Source organism: Nicotiana sylvestris, chromosome 3, assembly GCF_000393655.2.
Source record: "Nicotiana sylvestris chromosome 3, ASM39365v2, whole genome shotgun sequence".
NCBI lineage: Eukaryota > Viridiplantae > Streptophyta > Magnoliopsida > Solanales > Solanaceae > Nicotiana > Nicotiana sylvestris.
In genome coordinates this window covers 44,987,995-45,003,902 of record NC_091059.1, presented here as the reverse complement: position 1 = coordinate 45,003,902, position 15,908 = coordinate 44,987,995, and the positions used below count along the sequence as shown (strand labels likewise).

General features: G+C 38.3%; 1 protein-coding gene across 1 annotated transcript; it reads left to right on the top strand.

Annotated features, from left to right (window-relative positions):
* Positions 1-5,743: 5,743 nt before the first annotated feature.
* LOC104230094 (uncharacterized) lies at positions 5,744-7,889 on the top strand. Its single transcript, XM_070169020.1, has 7 exons — positions 5,744-5,890; positions 5,947-6,054; positions 6,164-6,283; positions 6,376-6,556; positions 6,648-7,352; positions 7,433-7,491; positions 7,716-7,889. Exons 1-7 carry the CDS (start codon positions 5,744-5,746, stop codon positions 7,887-7,889), a joined length of 1,494 nt encoding a protein of 497 aa, XP_070025121.1.
* Positions 7,890-15,908: the final 8,019 nt, after the last annotated feature.

Below are 15,908 nucleotides of genomic sequence, written 5' to 3'. Positions count from 1 at the left end.
TAATGGTTCAGAAGGTTCTTTACCCCTAGAAGAAGATTTGTGAGAAAGGGAACCTCTGGTTCTAGAAGAAGGACCAAAACAAGGAGAAGGTATAGATGAACCACCACCACGAGTAGACCCGAAGCTACGAAGCCTACCTCCCCTTCTATGCCTAATGGAGGCATTGAGGAAGGTATCAACAATGGGAACTCTCCGAGGGTTAGGGTTTGGTGAAGACATGGCGAAGAAGAATAATGTGTGGAAGAAGTGAACTGAGATTTGAGGAATTAAGTGTTCAATAAGCTTTATGTGGTAAAAGACAAGGAAAGAAGTTATATTTATATTAATAAGCAACCGCGAAAGGTAAAAGTGCAGTGATGGAAGGACTATAATAATGATAACTGGCACTTCGTGAATAGTGGAGCCGTAAAAAAGCCTTGAAAAGGGATGCAAAACTATAAAACCAATGAAAAAATGACACGTGTATGGAGCATTAAATGAAAGCGACAATTGAAGCGTCAATTTTGTCATAGCATTAATGGTGACAAAAATTCTCTTTTAGTGAAATACACTTCCCAAATATTCAACTGATGAATAAATCGAAAATGGAAGGACTATCTGTATTGGAAAAAATTGTAAGGGTGACATGTCGAGACACGTAGACTGGTCAAATGGTCAAAGAATTACAACGAGCCAAGAGGCACGAGTTGCAACAGATACGAGCAAATGGCAGAGGAAGAGGCACGGGCAGTTATTCAAATAACTCAGCGCCCGTACCTATCTAAGTCATTTATGTCCGAGAATCAAAAGGAATGAATCAGACAATAGAAAAGAGTGCAAATACGGCATTTAATAGGCATTAAATGTGGAATACGTTAGAGAATTTGTATTGAATGTAATGATTATGTAACGTAGCATTCAATGTCTTTAATTACTCATAATAGCCTCATTATGATTTGGGAAAAACGTATATCTCCAAGATATCTATAAAAAGGAGATATCTGATCAATTGTAAGGACATGAAACACTATTGGAATAAACTTTGGTTTACTTGTTTTTCTCTTGATTACTTTCTTGCTACCTAAATTACTTCCTTTTATACATTCTTTTGATTATCAGTAATCCGTGTTCTTCTAAATTCTAGCTTTGACTAAAATTTCATTTTTTGGTTAAACATTAGTTTTTTCTATTTGTTTTCAAAAAAATTCTTCAGCCAAGAACTTTTATCGCTTTCTTCCAGTTTATTAATTAGTTGTAATAATTACAGATAGTTACCGTATCACTTTTTTTTATTTTATTCTTTTTGAAATTTTTATTTTATATTTGTAGATGATTTTTTTAATTTTCTAAGAAAATTTAGGTTTTTTATAATAAAAAATTTGTACTCTTCACCTTTTTTATTCTCTATTGTTAAATCGGTGAAGTCTAGAATTTGGTATACTATAATTTTTATTGTATACCAATGTGTAATATACCAAGGATATGAGAATAATATGAATCAATAGTAATTATGGTATACTAATGTGTAGTATACCAAGAATATTATGTATACCAATTAGCATACTCAAATTAAGTTATGATTCAACACTAATCATAGTATATAAGTATACCAAAAATATAAGAATATTATGATTCAAAAATAAGCATAATATGCTAATGTGTAGTATACCAAAAATATTAGGTATACTATTTAACATACTCGAACAAAGTATACAATGATTCAGCACTAATGTATAGTATACACAAGAATATAAGATTACTATAGTTCAACACTAATCATGGTATATCAATATGTAGTACACCAAGAATATTAGGTATATTATTTAATATACTCAAATAAAATATACTGTGATTTAACATTAATCATGGTATACCAATATGCCGTATATCAAAAATATTAGAATAACATAATTAAACATTAATCTTGGTATACTATATAAATATCAGAACACCATAACAATAGTATACTGGATACTAAATAGTATGTTATGACTTAAGTCTGTTTTGCAAAAAAAATTGCAAGCGTACCCGCTTTTTCGCATAACTTCAGCATACGGGGCTGAAGTAACAAAGACAATCACGCAAAACTTCAGCATTCTAGTAGTCGGGCCTGAAGTTCAGCTCTAGAGTTGAAGTTTTTGTTTTTTTAACTAGCGAACTTCAGCTCTAGAGCTCAAGTTTTTGTTTTTGTAACTGGCGAACTTCAGATCTAGAGCTGAAGTTTTGTTTTATAACTGGCGAACTTCAGCTCTAGAGCTGAAGTTTTTGTTTTATAACTGACGAGTTTTTCTGATTTGCTCTTGTCTCACACATGAAAATATGTAAGCATCTATATTCATCTCTAGTTATTTGTTTCACAGTTCCATCTTACATGAAAGAACTAGCTTCTACTGAATTCATGAACACAGAAGGTGCAAGTCCCAGTCCAATGTTACGATCCAAGTCTGTCAGTGGTCAAATCTTCTAATTCAGTTCACATATCTAGCAGAAAGAAAAAGCAAAAGAAAAGTAAAACTCATTAAGAAAATCGAAACCCAATAAACAAAACAATAACATAAAATAATACTTATAAAAAAGAATTCGGAACTCAACACTCAAGAGTGCACTTAATCATATAAAGCAGGGGGCCAAGTTGTAATAGGAACAGTAGCTATGAGTGTAATGTGTATCTCTTCTTCTTTGACATGAAGCCGACATAACTCTTTACTGTGACAGCTCATGCCAATATTTCTCCCTTTTTCTTTTCCTTCAAATACAGCACACAACCTAAAAAAAAAAGAAAGAAGAAGAGCAAGAAAACGAAGGAGGAGAGGGAGAAGGAGAAATAGAGCTGAATTGTTTAAAAAAAGGTACAAGTTAAAACTTTTTTAAAAAAATGGGTATAAGTTAAATGAATGCGACCAAATAGAGCGCCCCTGCAATTTTTACCCAAAACAATGTATACAAAACTATTTATGATAAGGCAATTTCTTCTCATGTGGATTTGCCAAATGAACGATATATTTGGCCACAAAGCCTAGCAATCCGCACGTTTTGCTCCACAATTTGAATTTCTGACCATTCGTCAGGACTTTGAAACCTAATACTTAGCCGCAATTTTTTTTTCCAAACAAGGTCAACATTTAAATGGTGGTGAAATAATTTACATAGAATAATATCTTTTTAACACTTATTCAAATTTTCTACAATTACTTTCACAAAATTATATATAATATAATTTATTTTAAAATTCACAACTTTTCATATCCCTAGTATATCTCTCTTGAGATTCTCTCACCTAAAACATATACTAATATATCTCTCTTACCTAAAAGTATCTACCTTATAAATTCTTTTTTCCAATTTCTCCATTAATGTATTGTATACTGTATATTTTGTATATACACTATATGTTATATAATTAAAATATACTCACTCTATTTCAATTTATGTGAACCTATTTGATTAGACGTGAAATTTAAGAAAAAAATAGATGATTTTCAAACATGTGGAGTAAAATAATGCACATATATTTTTTGTGGCTATAAATCATTGCATAAAGATAAATTTATTTCCAAATAAGGAAAGAAGTCATTCTTTTTTGCACAAACTAAAAAGGAAAATGTTCACACAAATTGAAACAGATGGAGCATGACAATATATATATATACACGATAATACATATTATACGATAATACATTATAAAAGAACTTGGGGGAAGCAAACCGGGTTTTATGTTGATGGAGAGATGAAGAAGAATCAAATTTGGTGGAAGTTGCGAAGATTTTTGGATGGTGTATAGCATAGGGGATCTAATAGAGCGAGAAAAAATTCTTGTAAATTTTTTGAAAACTATACGTATTTAGCTTGATCTACACACTCATGTACTCGTGACACCAAATCTTGGGGTGATTTACCATTATGTTATTGATTAGTTATCAGATATTTTTTCCTTTCCTTTCCGTATTATCTTATTTTGTTAGCTGTCCTAGCAAGCAGTGTTAGGCGCCATCACGATCAAGATTGGTTCAGATTTTGGGTCGCGACATGTGGTAACAGAGCACTAGGTTGCGTAGGTCTCACGAGTTATGAGCAAGATTAGTAGAGTCTTTGAGGATTGGTACAGAGACGTCTGTACGTATCTTCTAGAGACTATAAGGCTTTAGGAAATTTCACCTTCTTTCTTTCTCTGTCATGCGACTTTAATCTATCATTGAGATTGAATCATTCTATTCTTATTTTCTCACAGATGGTGAGGACACATACGATATCCACAGCTGATCAGGAGCCAAAGCCCCAGGTTGTTGCCACTACCATTGCAGAGCTAGAGGTAGAGGCTTAACTCAATATAGATCCCGTACAACACCACCTATTGCAGAGCCTTAAATCGAGCAGGATGAGTAGATCTCTTTTCAGACCGTGCCAGTTGGACCGGATTAGGTCCTAGAGGGGTTCATTGCTACCTCCGTACTTCAGGATGCCCTAGTCCACCTGGTTGGCTTTATGGAGAGTGTGGCCCAGATCAGTGTGTTTCCTATGGCACCAGCCATCTCTCAGGATAGGGGAGGAGCTCAGACTCCCGCTACTCACACTCAAGAGCAGATGGCTCATGGATATCATACTCAAGCAGTTTCGCCAGTTGAAGCAGTTCACCTAGTTATTGCTACATAGTCGAACTTGCGTTGTCTTCCGAGGGGTTGAAAAGGTTTGACATGTTCACCAAGTTATTTTCTATTCGCTTTGGTAGTATACCTTCTGAGGCAAGGTTATTAAAAGAGCTCGCTTCTTGCTTTAAGCGACGAAGCGAGGCACAGGGGTTACGCTTTTCTAGAAAAAAAGCGACTCACACTAGAAAAACGTGCGCTTTTCTCGTTTAAGCGAGAAGTGACGCGTTAAGAAAAGCGATAAAAATCTCGCTTAAGCGAGCAGAAGGCTGAAGCTAGGGTTTTTTTAAAAATTTTGGGCAAATAAACATACGCTCCAAAGACATCTGTTACCAAACCATACACTGGTCTTTTTCTCCAGCCCAACGAACTCCAGCGACACTACGACAGACCACTGCTGCTCCAAAACAAGTAAGTTTCTTTTTCTTCTTCTTCTAGTCTTCTTCTTCAGTTCTTCTTCTTCTAGTCTGCGACAGACCACTGCTGCTCCAAAACAGGTAAGTTTCTTCTTCTTCTTCTTCTTCTTCTTCTTCTTCTTCTTCTTCTTCTTCTTCTTCTTCTTCTTCTTCTTCTTCTTCTTCTTCTAGTCTTCTTCTTCAGTTCTTCTGTTCTTCTTCTTCATGCTCTATTTTCTGTCTTCTTCTGTTATTCTTCTTCTCTTCTGTTTTTCTTTCAATTTTTTTCTCTAGATTAAGCGCTCATATGTTGCCCTAAATGACTTCTTTTTGTTCTGTTATTAAAAGTGTTCTTTATGCTCTGTTTTCTTCTATTATGCTGCTCTGTTTCTGTTATTAAAAGTGCCCTTTATGCTCTGTTTTCTGTTTTGTCCTGTGAATTAATTGTAATTTTTTTGGTTGTTTATTGTAGTAAATTTAATTTGATTATTCAATGGCATCAAGCCAAAAAAGAGATCCAGCTTGGGCGTATGGAGTTGCAGTTGACAATAATAACTCAAGAGTGCAATGTATCTTTTGTCAAAAAATTTATAATGGTGGAATATATCGTCACAAGAGACATCTAATCGGTGGTTTTAGAGATGTCAAAGAATGTCCAAGTGTTTCGGTTACTGTTAAGAAATAAATGAGAGATTATGTTAAGAAAAAAATGAGTTAAAAAATCCAATGAGCCATGGAGCATCTATGATTAATTTTCTTGATGAAGATAGTCAAATGGATGAGGATGACGATGAAGTCAATGATATAATGAGGCCACCTCCCTCTAAATCTCAAAGAAATAATTCAAAAGTGGAAGTGGATCATCCACTGCCGGTAGCAATGTGAAATGTCTTCTTAATCTTTTTTTCTCACAAAAACCAAATGAAAAGAGAAAGGGTGAAGATGTTGACTTAGAATCTTGTAGGAAGAGTTTGAGGGAGCGTGTTGTAGATGCTTTTGCAAGGTGGATGTATGATGCAGGGCTTACTTTTAATTGTGTAAATTACACCGATAGTTTTAGTGAATTCATTGAGGCCGTTGGCCAATATGGCCCGGGAATGAAGCCCCCTATCTATCACGAAGTAAGAGTTCCTTGTCTAAAAAAAGGAGGTGGAAAAGACAGACAAGATTGTCGAGGAGCATAAGGCGCAATGGAAAGTTTATGGTTGTTCCATTATGATGGACAAATGGACTGCAAAAAATGAAAAAATGGTCATTAATATTTTGGTGAATTCTCCGAGTGGTAGTGTGTTTCTTGAATCTTCTGATGCTAGTGACTCCTCAACCAATTCCGATAAAATGTTCAATTTTTTGATAAGACAATATTGAATGTTGGACCGGAAAATGTGGTTCAAGTTGTCACTGATAACGCAAGTGAGAATAAAAAAGCGGGTGGCATGTTGAAAGGAGTTTTTCCAAATATTTATTGGACTCTTTGTGCTGCACATTGTATCAACTTGATGTTTGGTGACATTTTCAAGTTAGCCCCATATTCTACAGGTGAACAAGTGGTTCTTATTTTCTATTTTATGTTTTTAACCTTAATGTTAATAGCTTATACTTACTAACTATGAAAATTGACTTTGTACAGTTTTTGCTAAGGCGATCAAGATATATTCTTACATTAGTCCAAGGCCGTTGTTGTTGAACATAATGAGAAGATACAAAAAACAAAGAAATTTGGTGAAACCGGCTAAGACAAGATTCACAACAGCTATCTTGACCTTGCATAACGTTTACCTGCAAAAGCAAAATTTGCGAACGTTGGTCTTGTCAACCGAATGGAGTGAGAGTATCTATGCAAAGGAAACTCTTGGGAAAGAAGTTGCGAGATTTATTATTGGTCCATATTTTTGGAATGACACTGTTCAAGCACTTAAAGTTGGTAATCCTTTGGTTAGTGTACTTCGTTTGGTGGATGGGGAGAAAAAACCACCAATGGGATACATTTATGAAGCCATGGATAGGGCTAAAGAAGCTATTGAGAAGGCATTTGATCATGATAGGAGGAAATATGAGAGAGTGTTTGAAATCATTGATAAAAGGTGGGATGATCAGCTTCATCAACCTTTACATGCAGCATGGCATATTTTGAACCTCGGATTGTTTTACACAAACAATGAGAACAAGACTTTAGATTTAAATTTTTGGAAGGAGTATCATGCACGTGTTGCGAAGTTGGTGCCAGATGAAGTGAAGCAATACAAAATAGGGCAAGAGCTTGGTGTGTATATGCAAGCCGATGGAATTCTTGGATTAGCTTCGGCCATTAGAGGCAGAACCAAATTGGCACTGGGTGAGCAATTTTTTTCAATTGTTTTACTCTTTAGAGATTTAACTTTCAAGTTATTAACTTCTAAAATAATACTTCTACAGTTGAATGGTGGATGCAATTTGGTTATGAAGTTCCTAACTTGCAACAATTTGCTATTAGAGTTCAAAGCTTAACTTGTAGCCCATCCAGATGCGAGAGAAATTAGAGTGTTTATGAACATGTGAGAAGCTATATTACATTATTACTAAATTAAAGTTTATCTCAATTGTCCTAAGTCCTCCTCTTAGTTACTTTCTACATCTTATTATGCAGATTCATACTAAGAAGAGGAACAGACTTGAGCTAAAGAAACTCAATGATCTCGTTGTTCGTAAAATATAATAGAACATTGGCTCTCGTTACAAATCTCGCAATATCATTGATCCAATTTTATTGGATAACATTGATGAAGAAAATGAATGGTTAACTGGAGGCCCCAAAAATCATGAAGAAGAAGAAGTGTTTGAAGGAGAAGGTCTCACTTTTGGTCATGTTGCTATGGCAAGTGGAGTTGAATAAAATGTTTATGGTTTTAGGGGAAGTACTTTAAGGAGCAAAGAAAGAGTATCTACAAGTAAAAGTACATGTACAAGTAGAACCCTAATTAATGAAGACTCCGATGAAGAAGAAGAAGATGATGACCAATATAATAACTCGAACATGATGACACTTCAAGAGTTTGGAGATCTTGTTGAAGAATAGGATGTTGCTCCTTTTGTGATTTTGTTTTGCACTTGCTTAATATGTTATGACTTTTGAGGATTATTCACTATCTAGTTTTAGTATCTATTATTTGCTTCTTGATTCAAGAATTGAAACATTTGCTTAATATATTATTTTTAATGAGTTCTTAGCCATTTATCTATCCCTATTTTATTTTTTTATTTATGTGTTAAATTGCACTTCACAACAAAAAGATGCGCGCTTCGCTTCTCGCTTCTGTGAAGCGAGGCCTCATCACTTTTTTGCGCTTAACTCTTTCCAAAACACTGTTCTGAGGACCCTTAGGATTGTTTTGATCATTGATCGGAGCCAACCCTACAACACTATAGAGTGACAAGAGTGGTCGAAGCAGCTTTTACCCGAAATGGCCGGGATCGAATCCACAGGGAGCTAGAAGTATGAGTTGGTTTCCTATCCAAACTAGCAATGCATAGTGCTTTTAATTGCACTTCCAATCATAGTTGGTCTTTTGATTACTTCTAATATTATGCTAATAAGATGCTAAATTAAGCTAAGAGTAAGATACTTGAAAGGTTGTCTAAATGGTTAAAGAGGTACTAGGGAAGTGACTTTCTCCTAGGTAAATACTTGACGGGTTCTCGAATCTAAGGCAAAGTCGTCATGTTAGGGATTACGATATAACCAATGCACGAAACTTCTCACTCTATACCTCTCGGTAGTTTGAGTGATTTTGCCCTAATTGACTTTCTCAAGACCAATTGGGTATGATAATTGTGCAAGCAATTTAGGTTCAAGTCAGGTATTACTATCTCTAGGTTTAACCCTTTAATTGGGGCTATCAATCTCTTGAGTACGCCCCAATTCCTTATTGGACTAATTTTTCTAGACTCAAGCTCTCTTTCTCAAGAAGGGCCCAAGTCAAAAAGGCACAAATTAGCGTTTGCAACCACTAATTCAAAATGGACAACATAAATTAGTCCAAATATCAAACACCCATAAACATTCAAGCCTTAAAACTCAAGACCCATCAAATACCCACACTAGGGTTGAGCCACAACCCTAGCTAATGGGTTTAGCTACTCATAATAATGGAAGAAAACTGATAAATAGATGAAGAATAACCCATAAGATTTAATTACAAACAAAGATAAAGAAAATTCAGTGTTAAAGTAGCTACAAATTACTCAAAATAGCCTAATACAGCCGTTCATGTGCTCTAGTCTTTCTCAGATTACAAAAAATACCCTAAAAATGTGGAAAAAAGTATTTATACTAGGCAAAATTTTCTGGACAAAAATACCCCTGACGAGGTAGTCCGGTCCGCACAAATGCACCGCGGACCGCAATGAGGCTTCTTGGCTTGATTAATCATCCTTTTACTCTGGCCACCGCGGGCCGCATAAAATGCACCGCGGCTGTGATGGCTTCAACTACGGTCCGCACAAAAAGGACCGCGGACCGCATTGGCCTTCATCTTCCAATTCCTAACTCTCTGAACCCCCTTCTTTGCGGACTGCACAAAATGTGTTGCGGCTGGAAAGAGGCCACTGCGACCGCACTAAATCCTCCGCGATCCGCATTGACTTAGGCTCCAAAAGTGCACCTCTCTGAATCTCCTCACTGTGGAACGCACAAAATGGCTTGCGGCCGCGGTGGGCCTGTTGCAGCTGTGCTTTGACTTGTTCTTGGTACTTGTGCATGTTTCACTCCTTTTTGAGCCGGTTTTGACTAATTATCACTTTTTTGATCAAACCCTGCAAACAAGTACAACATGTAAGCCTTTGGGACTATTTTGTATATATTTTTAATCAAAACTCAAGTAAAAAGGAGTGTAGAATGAACTAGAATCCCTAGTTATCAACTCCCCCAAACTTAAGCTTTTGCTTGTCCTCAAGCAAACAAAATAAGACCCACCTCTTAAGAGTAAATCCAAGAAAATTCAGCTGACCTAAAGTGACCTCATATAGCATCAATTGGGACTAACAATTGCCCTCAATTCAAATGAATCATTAACAACATTCACTCTTTTAAACACCATGGTTTTAGTGTGACACAAGAGCATCAAGAATTGACTCAACCCATCAAGAGAACTCTTTTTACTACTTTGGTCGTTGTGGAACCCAAACTCATACATCCTCAACTCTCCCTAAGCAAACCTCCCTTTTAGATTGTAACACTCAGAACGAGGACAGTAGAAACACACTCATCTCTCTCAAATTAAGGTCACAAGTCCGGCTCTAAGTACCATAAGCTTGCCCCTTATGTGAGTCACCACTAATGTTAGCTTCATTCAACTCAAGATCATATAGGGCTTTTGTGGAGTTATAGTGAAGGCTTTTGGTTTAGGGTAAGAAATATTTGGTCTAGGTAGATTCCATCTTCCCTTAAGCACTTCATTTTTGCACACATTTTCTTGACTTTTTGAGTCATTAACTTCTTTCTTAGGGGTTAGAGAGACACATAGTCACTCTTTATTGTTCATTTCAAACCTTTTTTTCCTTTCTAAACATTCCACACCTTTCATCTCTTTTCTTTTATTGAATCCCTTCATTTTTTCTAGATTGTTCATTCTTTTTGACTTTTTGATTTTCTTTCTTTTTCATTGCCTTTCCTTTTCTTCATTTTGTACCTATTACCACTTTGTTGCATTTCTTGTCTCTACCCCAAACTTATGCTTTTGCCTTGTGCTAAGGAAAGAAAGGGTGCCAAGAGAGGGTCGTTTTAGAACGGGTAAAGGCTTGTATCATAATTTTTGAAAGAAAAAGGTCTATGGCTCAAAAGGGTTGACTAGGTATATTATCATTGGTAGGCTAATGGAAGTTTTCAAGATATCATTCAGATCAAGGAGAGCCTATAATCACATCTCAAGTCAAAGTACACTTAGGATTTCGCCTAGACAAACATTCAGGGCAAGTTCTAGACTTATGGCTCGGGACTTGGACTTGAAATTCAAATTCTCACAACACATGCTATAGGATTGCTAAAGAGATAGAGTCGGGGGTCCACACCAACCTTAGCTAAGATTTGAGCAACACAATGGTCCCAAAAAACCACTTGATGATTATCGGCCAACACAAGAATCTCAAGGTCACAACTTTCACCATCCTATACATAACAATTTGTTTTTGACCATAGGATCAAAGACAAATGTGTTAGGCCCAAGTGAAGCTTTGCTTGAGGCACCACTGCTCACTAGCTACTTTTTACATAGAAAGCAAAAAGAAAACATGCTCAAACCCTTAAGAAGGTTGTCATTCCATCCATCATTGGAAAGAGCCACTCGGTTCACACAAATTCCACCTTTGGAAAGAACCGTGGCATTAAGAAAACCAAAGGTTTATTGCATGCAAAAACTCAAAATAAGAAGCTATCAAAATGAAATAAGAAGCTATGAAAGAGAAAATGCGAAAAGTAGAATGAATATGTACAGAAGGGGATTTAGATGAATATACATAAGGGGGAATGAATATATACATCAAAACGTAACTTTATATACAGACCAAAGTTGCAAAGTACGAAAAGTGAACTAAAATGATAAAATTATGTAATACCAAAAGTAAAAAGAAATCATTATAAAAAGAAAGTTATGTCATATATACAACCCAAATTATCCAAAATAGGGCTACCCCCTCAAATGAAAGCTAGCATTGTCCTCAATGCTAACTAACCAAAATAAGCACAAGAAAAGATAGAGAGTAAAAAGAAACTCCCTATTGGCCCTCCGTCTACATAGGATCATGAGTCTGGATCCTTGGGTCCTCAGACTGCTTGGGAACCTGTGATTGGATCTCTGTCACCTGTGTTTGCACGGGGTTCTAGGCCTGTATTGGAATCTGGGGCTGGCTAGAGGAACCTCCTGCGGGTCCTCTAACTCTATCACAGCATCATCATCACAGGGAATCACCCTCTTCTTCTTTGCTGTCCTCTCTGTCTCCTGCTCCGGCTCAGGTTGGGCTGCTGGAACCGAGTCATGCAATAAAAGCTCCAAAGGCAGCTGATCGGCCTTCAATTGCTCTACCTCCACCCTCAACTCTTTCATGGACTCCTTGGAAGAACGAGTCTTTCTCAGCTTCTTTGTCTCCTTAGCAAGCTCCTTCAATGCCTTTCCATGAGTATCAACAACATCCAAGATCAACGTTTGGTTCTCTAAGAGCTTCTTTTAGTTCTCCAGAAGCTCCTTGAGAGTGTCCTCCACTGACTGTGGGACCTATGGATGAGGAGTTATAGACTGGGCTGCCACCGAAGTAGAAAGTACAGACAACTAAGAGGTGGCTGCCTGCATCCAGTTATTGATACTAGCAAGGGTCTGGCTCAAGCGGTGGTCAGTCAAAGGGTATGCTGCGGATGAGGGGATATCTGCAACTGTAGAAGTGGAGCTTCCTCTTGGGCCACCATTCTCTGAACTTGTGGTAGACCACTTCACTCATGAATCTATCTTGCCATGCTTCCGGTTTCCTGGTTCTCTCTACTCCTCCTACTTGGGGCTCACCCCCTCCTTCTTCTTCTACGGGATCCTCATCCGGTATTGAAGCTGTATGTGAGGTAGAAGAGGCACTGTCACTGCCCGCAGCTAAGCCCTCAGATGACTCAGAAGAAATTTGCACTGACACTTGGGCAGTAGGAGAGCCTGGAGGTGTATCTCTCGATTTGTTCCTCTCTGGCCGGTCAGGAACATATTCTGGCATGGAGTCTGAGTCGAACGCCTCCCGAGAGGGCACATACTCACTTCCCCAATGGGAAACAACTCTATAAACAACCCTTATTTTCTTCTCGGTATCTTTGATGGCCTGCCGGACTTGTGGGGTCAATCTGATCATGCTTCATCCCCTATCCCGTGAGGACTCTCCTTTGCCTTTCTGTTTATCACTCCCGCCTTGTGATTTTACCATTATATGCAAGGAACATTCAGTTGAAGCTTGTTAGTATCATAAGAATTAGTGAAAGATATAATTGCAGGAAACAGAAGAAAACAGTTGCAGACAGCAGACTACGGTCCGCACAAAATGCAGTGCAGCCGCAAAGGGACTACCGCAGACCGCACAAAATAGCACCGTGGTCCATATTGAGGTGGCGGTAAGACTACCCACTCTCTGATATAGGCCACTACAGACCGCACCAAATGGTACCGCGGTTCGCATTAAGGCACCACGAACCGCACAAAATCCATCGCGGCCGCTGTCCTCAATTCTCAACTTTCAGAAGTTTCACCACCACGGTCCATACAAAATAGCATTGCGGACCGCGGGGAAGCACCGCGGACCGCACTAAATCCACCGCGGTCCACGGTAAGTTATACCCAGCAACACTAACCTAGGGTTTCAATTTTCTTAACATTTTTAGTCTAATTTTCACCTATTATTGATCCCCTAGGTGTTCAATCAGTATTTTTAACTAATTAATCATTATCTAAACAACTTATGAAACCCTAAGATAAAGAATTAAAGAAAAATGGGAGAAGAAACGTAGAACTAACAATTTAAAAAGAAAATAAAACACATTTAAAAGCTTGAGAATGATTAAAAGTACCAGAAATGAGATGCAATGTAGATGAATGAGACTCAACAATTGAATTCGTGCAGCTAGACGTGATGAACAATAATTTTTTTTACTATTGATATCAAAGGATCGAAAAGTTTGAAATGAGGGCCTTAAGTCCTATTTATAGAAAAGAACCTAGGACCTACTGTACCTACCCACCGCAGACCGCACAAAATGGAACCGCGGTCCGCGGTACTCGAAAACATGAGGCACTGGGGAGGCGTCCACTGCGGACGGCAATAAATGTTGTGCGGCCATAGTGGTCCACCGCGGACCGCACAAATTGCATTGCCGCAGTGGCGACAAACTTCAAAGAACCCCCCCTTTTGACCAATCCACTCTGCGGAGCGCATTGAAATGTTGCCCCCGCGCTAAGGCCTTTGCTGCAGCAAGAAATGCAATGCGACCGCATAGCAAACTTCAGAGAGTGTACATTTTTCTAACTTGGTCCTGCACTGCATCAAAACAGTCCCACACACATCTCACAACCAGTTAGTCCAAAAGCAAATCCTATGCTACAAAGAAAATCAAAGAAAAACACATGGGTTGCCTCCCAAGAAGCGCCTAATTTAACGTCGCGACACGACGCAGGTTACCATTAAATCACTTTAGATGGAGCAGTGCCACCACGTGGCTGTCATCAATCTTGCCCAGGTAGTTCTTGACCCTGTGCCCATTAACTCTGAAAACCTCCACATTTTTGTTCTTCAAGTCAAGTGCACCAAACGGAGTCACAAACACCACACTCAAAAGGTCCACTCCATTTCGACTTAAGCATTCCCAGAAATAGACGTAACCTAGAATTGAACAAGAGAACCAAATCACCCACTTTGAACTCCTTTCACGAGCATACTTATCATGAAGGTATTTCATCTTGTCCTTATACAAGGACGAACTGGAGTAGGCATGGAATCGAAATTCATCAAGTTCATTAAGCTGCTCCACACGAAGATTTGCTACCACATCCCATTCAAGATTCAGCTTCCTCAAAGCCCACATGGCCTTGTGCTCTAACTCAACCAGTAAATGGCAATCTTTTCCAAACACCAACTGGTATGGAGACATACTAATCGGAGTCTTGTAAGCAGTCCTATAAGCCTATAGAGCATCATCGAATTTCTTTGACCAATCGGTCCTATTTGCATTCACCGTCTTTGTTAATATACTCTTGATTTCCCTATTTGAGACTTCAACTTGGCCACTAAGGATGATAAGGAGTAGAAACTATGTGATTGATACCATACTTTGCAAGTAAAGTGTCAAAAGCTCTATTACAAAAATGAGACCCCCATCACTTATGATTGCATGAGGAGTGCCAAACCTAGTAAAAATGCTCTTCTTGAGAAACGCAACAACACTCCAGGCCTCATTGTTGGGTAAAGCCACAGCTTCAACCCACTTTGAAACATAGTCAACCGCCACAAGAATGTATGTGTTTCCACACGAGCTAATAAACGGGCCCATACAATCAATGCCACATATTTTATAAATATCAACTTCAAGAATGGTATTGGTAGGCATCTTATCTTTCTTCGAAATTCCACCCGCTCTTTGACATTCGTTGCACCTCTTCACAAGTTCACTTGCATCTTTGTACAAAGTTGGCCAGAAAAACCAATGACTAAGAACCTTTGAAGTGGTCCTCGCCCCACCGTGATGACCACCATAGGGGGAGGAATGACAAGCCTCTAAGATACTCAATTGCTCCTCCTCCGGAACACACCTTCGGATCACACCATTCGTGCAAATCTTGAACAAGTACAGCTCATTCCAATAGAAATCCAAACAGTCCCATTTGAGCTTCTTCCTTTGGTTAGAAGAGAGCTCACACGGGACTATACCAGTCACAAGGAAAATAGCAACGTCCGAAAACCATGGCATACCATTCACCGACACAGAAAGGAGTTGTTCATCGAGAAATGAATCATTGATCTCTAGGCCATCACGACGCCTCCCCTCCTCCTCCAAGCAGGACAAGTGGCCCGCCACTTGGTTCTCACTACCCTTTCGGTCCACAATCTCCAAATCAAACTCTTGAAGTAACAAGACCCATCGCATCAGTCTAGCTTTGGAATCCTTCTTCGTTATCAAGTACCGGAGTGCGGCATGATCAGTATGAACTATGACCTTGGCACCCATGAGATATGGACGAAATTTCTCCATTGCGAACAAAATAGCCAAAAGCTCTTTCTCAGTCACCGTGTAGTTCACTTGAGCATCATTCATGGTCTTTCTCGCGTAATACACCGGATGAAATATTTTATTCATTTGACCCAAAACCGTCTCAACCACAACATTACTTGCATCACACATGAG

Bases quoted from the DNA above. Each gene is read 5' to 3' on its own strand.
- LOC104230094 (XM_070169020.1), top strand. From the start codon at position 5,744: ATGAGCCATGGAGCATCTATGATTAATTTTCTTGATGAAGATAGTCAA. The intron at 6,284-6,375 runs GTGAATTCTCCG...TTTTTTGATAAG, and splicing joins AAATGGTCATTAATATTTTG to ACAATATTGAATGTTGGACC. The intron at 7,492-7,715 runs GTTCAAAGCTTA...AAAATATAATAG, and splicing joins TGCAACAATTTGCTATTAGA to AACATTGGCTCTCGTTACAA.